The sequence below is a fragment of the Erythrolamprus reginae genome, chromosome 2, assembly GCF_031021105.1.
Source record: "Erythrolamprus reginae isolate rEryReg1 chromosome 2, rEryReg1.hap1, whole genome shotgun sequence".
In the NCBI taxonomy this organism is placed as follows: Eukaryota; Metazoa; Chordata; class Lepidosauria; order Squamata; family Dipsadidae; genus Erythrolamprus; species Erythrolamprus reginae.
In genome coordinates this window covers 160,052,832-160,061,645 of record NC_091951.1, presented here as the reverse complement: position 1 = coordinate 160,061,645, position 8,814 = coordinate 160,052,832, and the positions used below count along the sequence as shown (strand labels likewise).

Here is an 8,814-nt window from a genome sequence, read left to right as displayed (position 1 = left end):
CAACTGGAAGTCTGGTTCCCCACCACCACAGAGTCTCCTCCTAGAGCGGCATCCTTTTTCTTCTACCGAAAGCCCTATCAATTGGGGAGCCAACTGGCAACGGAATTGCAGCAAAGGGTTGAAAAGCCACATGTGGCTCGAGAGCCTCAGGTTGCTAAGAAAATGATTCCTGTTCTCTCAGGTAGCATAGCCAGGAAAAAAAAGCTATTCAAAAGACCGGGCAGGGCATTTCACAAGAAACTGCTTGGCCCAAAAGTTGTCATGAAGAGAAATATAATAAATGCTTTGAATTGTTTCTGGGGCACTACAGAAGTCATTCAGAAAGCTGCAGATGTGTGCCTCCCTCCAAAAATCTTAGCGGGGGGAAAACAAGGTACTTCAAGGGGGAAAAAAAGGTCAGAGATACAAGTACCAGCAAGATCCCAACAACCATCCCATCCCAGCACACCACTTTGGAGTAGAGAAGTAAGAGGTGGTTTTATTTTTCTCTATTTTTTCTTTGGAATCTTCTCCTTGGTGATCAGATCAGAAAACTCTGCAATGCAATAAAATAATCAGAGTCAGTATTTTAAAAAATTATATAAAACAGTAATTCCCCGCTTTCTGCTACAAATATAAGAACAAATCAGTTTTGGCCTGGCCTTTTTTATTTGCTCACCACTACCATCAAAGCTGGCAGGGCAAGCTGCTTCTATAAACAGGAAGCAAAGTCCTCATTCACTTGCACTGATGATGTTACATAGCTGGGTGATTAAATGTCTGCTGGCAAAGAACCAGCCTCGGAGTGCACCAAGGATCCTACAATGTTTTATTTCTATTAAAAATCACTCTCAATTGTGGCAATTTTGCCACCAGATGTTAATTATTTGACACAGCTTTTCATTGGTTTTCAGCAAGTAGTAGCAGTCCTCAAACATCTCTAGGCTATACTTGCTTTGTAAGTAAAAATGCGATTGCATCACATGATACAGTATATTATGATGGGTTTTTTTAACCTTTGCAGAGCCTGGGTGGGTTGGCCTGAGCATGATGCATCTGGCCCTCGGGCTGCCAGTTTGACGCCCTTGTTTTAAGTCAATTAGATTAAAATGTGCCAAGGAATAAACATTTTGTGTGCCCACCTTGAAAATCAATCCTCCCATCGCCATCTGTGTCTGCCGCCTGGATCACAGCTTCTGCTTCTTCATCTGACAAGGGGACAACTGGCATGTTACTGGGCACTGTGGCTAGGATGTACCTGTCGGTGAGAGAGGTGGAATTTGAGGCACAGCAAGGGCAAACACATTGGGCTTAATAACTCCCCATGCACAATCTTTGCCTCCTCCTCCTCCTCCCATCTCTTCCTTCTTGCCGATTTTTAATGAGATTAAGCAGGAGCCAAGCAATTAACAAAAATAAATTTTGGACCTGGCTGGATAATCTAACTTCATTTTCCTCCCTAACATGATGTCATCTAAGGGTTGAATGATGACTCTTGTTAATGATGACTATATGGGTTGGTGGGATGACAGGAACTATATTCACAAGGAACATGTGTTTGAGGACTGGTGCGTTGTCTTTCACAGGGATATGCACAAGGTCTTAAGCATCAGGAAAGACTTAATGAACTCAATCTGTATAGTCTGGAGGACAGAAGGAAAAGGGGGGACATGATCGAAACATTTAAATATATTAAAGGGTTAAATAAGGTTCAGGAGGGAAGTGTTTTTAATAGGAAAGTGAACACAAGAACAAGGGGACACAATCTGAAGTTAGTTGGGGGAAAGATCAAAAGCAACATGAGAAAATATTATTTTACTGAAAGAGTAGTAGGTGCTTGGAACAAACTTCCAGCAGACGTGGTTGGTAAATCCACAGTAACTGAATTTAAACATATATCCACTGTAAGATAAAATACAGGAAATAGTATAAGGGCAGACTAGATGGACCATGAGGTCTTTTTCTGCCATCAGTCTTCTATGTTTCTATGTTTCTATGCTATTCTCCCTGCTCCCTTAATTACCTTTCCCTCTTGACCTCGGGAAAGGATTTAAGCAAAAACGGGAAAACTAAATTGTCCACAAATGTGGATAGAGTGGGCTTTTGAAAATACATCAAGTCTTATGAAATTAAGACTGTGATTGGTAGATGGATTTAAAATATAACAGAATATAATGATGAGTCACAAGGTACTTTCTCAGCTGAGAAAGCACATTGGAACTAGTCCTATGTAAGGTAATCAGATGCAACAAAATACAAAATTTGAACAGGCATGTGTAATGGGATTTAACACATGCAGTGGACATGATGAGTTGGCAAAGGTTACATCTGTTAACCTTTTCTCCGTAATTGTTACAGCCAGAATTCTGTTTCATTTAATCGACTCTAACACAGGAGGTAGGAATAGTCTTGATAGAAAGTTCCAATTCTGCTTTTCAATCCACTTAATTCTGGGATAGGAAATGTATGAGAATCCATAGAAAACAGGGTTGGCCATATGCATTACTTAATATAAGGATTAACCCTTGTGCTAAATGCACTGTCGTAGCTGTATAATCTCCAGCAAAGCTGTCAAGTTATGACTCAGACTAATTTTATGTCACTATTTATGTGATTTGAAAAGTTGAGAGAGGTGGGGGGAGGGATAGAGATAAATAATGCTCACTTTTGTTGTCAGACTGATAATTTCTAATCACTCATCTAGTAATGGGACTCATCTAATTTATAAACATGGTTTAAAGCATGTATTAAAGGATCTGCAGAAGTCTAGAGTTTTTAAGATGCCCTAAGAAAATGTATATTTTCTTTTATGTGCACTGAGAACATATGCACCAAAGACAAATTCCTTGTGTGTCCAATCACACTCGGCCAATAAAGAATTCTATTCTCTACTCTATTCTAAGTATAATGGCTGGCTTGAAAAATCATCAGAAGACCTCAAGAATCAATGCTTTGAAGGATATGTGTAAAATATATAACAATGGTTCAACGATCTCTAGAAAGCCTCTCGTCATCTGAAGAACCAGACCAGTTCTGGAAAAATGGCTTCAAGAATCCTTTAAAAAAATCTGGAGAAGATAAGTCCTGAAACATTGAAACGAGATGCCAAAAAATGGCTTGAAATACCTATAAATAATCTTGAAGAGAGGGAATGTGGTAGCTTATATGGTTAGGATGCTGGTATGATGATTAGCAGGCTGGTGTTTGAGACAGGGTAAGTTCCAATCACTAGCTCTAGCTCCTGTCAACCCAGTTCTAAAGCGAGCAACCTTGAGTAGATGGATGGGTACCACGTTTTTTGGGCAGCTTATTGGGGATATGAAAGGAGCCCCCAACTGGGTGTCCTCCAGGCAATGGTGATGTCACTGGTTAATCCTTTCAACACAGAAGCGCTTCAGCATTCCTGACATGTAGTAGCTTCTAAACACTGGTAAATCCACAGTGCAGCTGCGTCCAGCTGAACCTAGCTTTTCAGAAATTAATGACTTTGACTTGTGAATGGTGAGATGATTCCACTCTAACATTTTCTACCTCTCCCATCTGTCAATAAAGCAATCAACCAGGTCTGCCCTTATTCGCTTTCCCCCTCTGCTTCGTAGCAATAGACAACAACGTTATCTTACTTGATTTCTTTTTTTTCTTTTTTCTTTTTTGGTTTCATTGAATGGAATGAAATCAAGCAAGATAATTCTTACATACTTTACTATTCTTTACTTATTCATTTCTTATTCTCACCACTTAATAAGAACGACAAGTCATTAAACTCAATGTCTGCTATTGAAGCAGACAATCCCTTTCCCACCCCACCTCCTTTTTAGATTTATTAAGTTATATATGGTAAAGATAATAAATATGGTCACTGGAATGTAAACTAAGAATGAAACATGAATAGAATTATCGTAATAATATTATTTAATATATAATAACGATATGTATATTAAGGAATATAATGGACCTCTGTAACTCTCTGTAAATTTTACCTTTAAACTCATTATACAGTACAGTACTTGTACTCTCCTTTCTCCTCCCCCTTTTTGATTTTGTACTCCCTTCTCCCCCTTCCCTTTTTATAAAACTAATAAATTATATTTTTTTAAAATATCTTACTTGATTTCATTCCATTCAATGAAACCACTGTCATCCTTGTCAAGCAACTTGAAGGCTTTACGCAAGTGAGATTCCCTCTCGCCTGATGTCAGAAACTTCTGCATGTATTCAAGGAACTTGGTATAATTGAATGAAGCTGCAACAGAAGGGATAATTTTTAATTGATGAATGACCGTTCATTTAGATTGCTCAAGTTTACTTCAGTGCTTAAGAAAGTGAACTATGACTTTTTCACCCTGATGACTCTTGCCACCCCGCCATGGACGCTTGGCAACTGGTATGTATTTATGACTGTTGTGTGTCCTGGCATCCATGTTATCGTTTTCTGGTGATCAAAGTCAAGGGGAAAGCCAGATTCACTTAACAACCATGTTACTAACTCAACTACTGCAGTGACTCTCTTAACAGGCATGGCAAGAAAGGTCATAAAATGGGGTGAAACTTATTTATTTATTTATTTATTTATTTATTTATTTATTCATTCAATTTTTATGCCGCCCTTCTCCTTAGACTCAGGGCGGCTTAAAACATGTTAGCAATAGCACTTTTTTTTAACAGAGCTAGGCTATTGCCCCCACAATCCGGGTCCTCATTTTACCCACCTTGGAAGGATGGAAGGCTGAGTCAACCTTGAGCTGGTGATGAGATTTGAACCGCTGACCTTCAGATCTACAAGTCAGCTTCAGTGGCCTGCAGTACAGCACTCTACCTGCTGCGCCACCCTGGCTCTAAACTTTCTTGCTTAGAAATAGAAATTTTGGGCTCTGTTGTCGCCATAGGTTAAAGACTACCACCGTATTTTTTAGAGTATAAGACACACCTTAGTTTGGGGGAAGAAAACAGGGAAGGGGGGGGGAATCTGCCTCTGCCTCCCAGTAAACAGCAAACAGAATAGATAATATACGCTGTTTGATATGTATTTTGTGCATGTGTGCCTGACCTATAGAAATAGAAAAGAATTGGAGAAATGTACATTATGGCAGTATATTAATGCCAGAAAGTTTTCTTAAATGCACTCACATTAATTACTCCCAGTTATTTAAATAGATCTACTCCAAACATGACTAAGTCAGGGTTTAACTCAGCTGCTTTATCTTAATACTAAAATGGAACACTGTTACATTTCAAACTATACTTGTAGAAGATGCTGTTAAAATTGAGATGGCTTTCTGGAAGTATAGTTATTCTCTGCTGTTTAAAAGGAGATACAGAAGCACTCTTCAGATCAAGAACAAGAACAAGAGAACAATAAGAAAGCATTCTTCAAAAAAACAAGTCTAATAATTTGAACATTCTACAGACATTTATAGTTGTGCACTTACCCCCTTGCACTCTGTTTCAGCAGTCTAATTAGCACAAGAAAATAAAATTCTGCCTCTGCCTCTAACCTCCCAGCAATTCGCCTCCTTGCAGAATTAGTTTCACTTTCAGTTCTACCAGTGGCTACAGCTTCAATCAGCTAAGGGTCGGGAAACTGATAATCAGTTTCTTGGCTTAAAAGGCTCTGTTCTGTTTGCTGTAAGGAGGTAAATTGCTGGCAGGCAGAGGCCAAAAGGTGGAGGCGGGTGGGTGGGTGAACATTTGGTGTATAAGATGCGCCCAAGTTTTCACCCTCTTTTGGAGGGATAAAAAGATGCATCTTATACTTTGAAAAATATGGTATATATGTGAATTGCAGGTTAATCTGAATGTGATATCTTATATCCTTTAGGAATCTACTGCAAATTCAGCAATTTTGGTTTCTTTTGTTCCTTACCATGATGCCTCATTTCTGAGGGCAACAGATCAAGGTCTTTGTCCGTCAGGGATGCACCCATGGCCAAGGCCATTTTTTTGAGTTGGCAAGCAAAATCATCTTCCATGCTTCTATTAATTGAAAAAAAAAAGAATTTATTTATTTATTTTATTTATTCATTCAATTTTTATGCCACCCTTCTCCTTAGACTCAGGGCGGCTTACAACATGTTAGCAATAGGACTTTTTAACAGAGCCAGCCTATTGCCCCCACAATCCGGGTCCTCATTTTACCCATCTCGGAAGGATGGAAGGCTGAGTCAACCTTGAGCCGGTTATGAGATTTGAACCGCTGACCTTCAGATCTATAGTCAGCTTCAGCGGACTGCAGTACAGCACTCTACCTGCTGCGCCACCCCGGCTCTCATGTGGCAGTTCCTCTATTTCACATCAGCAGCAGTATCCTAACTAATTCTAAACATGATTCTTTAAAAACAATTACAGGTACTCCTTGACTTAAAAAAGTTTGTTAAGTAGATCTACTCCAAACGTGACCAAGTCATAGTTTAACTCAGCTGCCTTATCTAAAACAGAACACTGTTACATTTCAGACTATACTTGTAGAATATGCTATTAAAATTGATCTCTGTACAAAAGTTACAACAACACTGAAAAAAAATGTGACCATTTTTCATACTTATGACCGATGGCATCATCCCCATTATTACTTAATCAAAATTCAGATGCTTGACAATTGATTCATATTTGTGACAGTTGCAATGTCCCAGGGTTATGTGATCCCCTTTTCTCACCTTCTGACAAGTAAAATCAATGAGGAAGCCAGTTTAATTTAACAACCATATTTTTAACTTTTAACAACTGCAATGATTCATTTAACAACTGTGGTAAGAAAGATTGTAAAATGGGGCAAAGTTCACTTAACAAATATCTCACTTAACAACAAATTTTGGGCTCAATTGTGGTCATAAGTCAAGGACTACATGTACTTCCAAAAGGTACTGTTCCAGCTCAGTTTTATTGGTAGCACCCCTGTAAAATAATCAGGTGAAATACATCCTAACAAGAGATATAGCCGTTTATAGAAATTCAAATAACTTTGCGGGAAAATCTGTTGTGCAAAATTTTCCAAAACAACCCAATGAGAAATAGATTACAAATTGTAAAAAGAGTTAAATACCTAGGTATAAAACTGTCACCAAGGGCAATAACAATTAAAGAAGACAACTATACAGTCTTGATGAAAGAAATACAAATAAAATTAGAAAAATGGAACAAACTACCCATCTCACTTATTGGAAGGATATCTGTAATTAAAATGTTTATTCTATCTAAAGAGAAATAGGTTTGCCAGGGAAGGGGAACACATAATACTGGTAAGAAGCAAGCAAAGCAAGAATGAGAAAAATAAATCGGGCTGGGAGGAAAAGTAGCAGAGAATCAGGCATGACTGCTTGACTAAAACACTGGAGGACCACACATTTCAACATGTGTCACTGCGATTATGTTCAAGCAAATACATAGCTGGGTCCTAATGTGATTCTTTTCACGGAAGCCAAATGAGCTTGAATTATGGCACCATGGTTTAATGAGCATCTCCAGTTTTGGACTTTGTGCAAAATCCTGGTAGATCCTGAACAAAAAAGCTTCCAACCTTTTAATTTCAACCATCCTGATAAGAAGGAAGAAAATTAATTTCTTCTTGTAATGCTGATCCATAATTTAGCATTCCGAGTGAGGCTCCTGCCGCTACTATTGCCATGGTTTCTAACATTGTTTTCATATTGTTATAAACATATCAAGATTTTTTTTGACAAAAAGTCACATATAATGTCTTTCCGATATAGCACTAGGGTTATAATACCCCAGAGGACAAAGTACTAGAACTACAGAGATTTGAATAACTTGTTTTCGAGCATAATAAGGGAGCTGAATTCTGTTTTTCAGAGAAGGGGCATAATTTCTGTCACTGATTGTATTTGAGGAATGCAGATGCTGCCTCAAGTCAGGTTATATATTTAAGACCCTGTTCAGACCTATTTGTGTCTTCCTGTGACAATCCCCTAGGTCATCCTTCCCAATTTATCTTTTTGTGGCCTTGTGGATGGCTGAATATTTGTTATTTATTTATGGAATCCATGTCCAGTTTCCCCATCAATGGATGCTATCAAGGCAGCCAACAAATCCATTTTAAAAAGTTGTTATAGAAATTATAAAATGCACCCTAAGCCCCCACCCACCCACAGCCTGAACTTCATCAGCTAAAAATTTGTTTTTACACCCAAGCCAAATACAAATATTTTCGCTATAGAAATAGATTGGCTCCCTTGATAGGAAGTTCTGAAAACCGGGAGTAACTACTGAGAAGGATTTTTCCAACCTGAAATGAAAGAATTTTGGGATGAGACTCTGCTGAAGATCAGAGGTCTTTAAACTTGGCAACTTTAAGACTTGTGGACTTCAACTCCCCAGAATTTTCCAGCTGGTCAAAGTCTTAAAGTTGCCAAGTTTGGGGACCCCTGCAAAGTTGTGTGTGAGCGACTATTTCCAGATACAGTTTGAAAGAAAGCACAGCCTGGAAAATCTTGCCCTATGTCCTTCAGCTTTCCTTCCCATGCACAACAGGAATTCCTACCAATTTCCACAGATAAAATCCATTAATCCAAAGTAGATTTCAGTCCTAAGTGAAGGGACAGTATTGGTTACTGTGATTATCGTCCATTTAATCCAAACGAAAGAAGCTTTCAAAGGCCTGCTAAAACCACAGGCAGATTTCAAATTCCAGTAAATCCTGTTGCACTGAGCTAGCTACTGATCTTGCCAATGACGCTGCCAGCGGTTCATTCTCCCTGGCTCCTTCCCCATCGCCAGAAGCCAAGTGTCTGATAGCCGAGGTGAACTTTGAGGTGAGTCACGCTCACTTCCCGCACTTTGCATTGTATTCTTCATTTTAATAACACAAATGGAAATCCCTAC

The 8,814-nt window shown here is 38.7% G+C and overlaps 1 protein-coding gene across 1 annotated transcript; it reads right to left on the bottom strand.

Moving 5' to 3' along the window:
- Positions 1 to 488: 488 nt before the first annotated feature.
- PVALEF (parvalbumin like EF-hand containing) lies at positions 489 to 5,948 on the bottom strand. The gene is made up of 4 exons (XM_070735969.1): positions 5,843 to 5,948; positions 4,087 to 4,222; positions 1,122 to 1,237; positions 489 to 535 (listed from the first exon to the last, which is right to left on the bottom strand). Exons 1-4 carry the CDS (start codon positions 5,946 to 5,948, stop codon positions 489 to 491), a joined length of 405 nt encoding a protein of 134 aa, XP_070592070.1.
- Positions 5,949 to 8,814: the final 2,866 nt, after the last annotated feature.

Coding starts and splice junctions, on each gene's coding strand:
- PVALEF (XM_070735969.1), bottom strand. CDS start 5,948: ATGGAAGATGATTTTGCTTGCCAACTCAAAAAAATGGCCTTGGCCATG. Junction 4,223..5,842: donor CTCAGAAATGAGGCATCATG/GTAAGGAACAAA, acceptor CTTCTGTTGCAG/CTTCATTCAATTATACCAAG. Junction 536..1,121: donor TGGGAGGATTGATTTTCAAG/GTGGGCACACAA, acceptor ATTGCATTGCAG/AGTTTTCTGATCTGATCACC.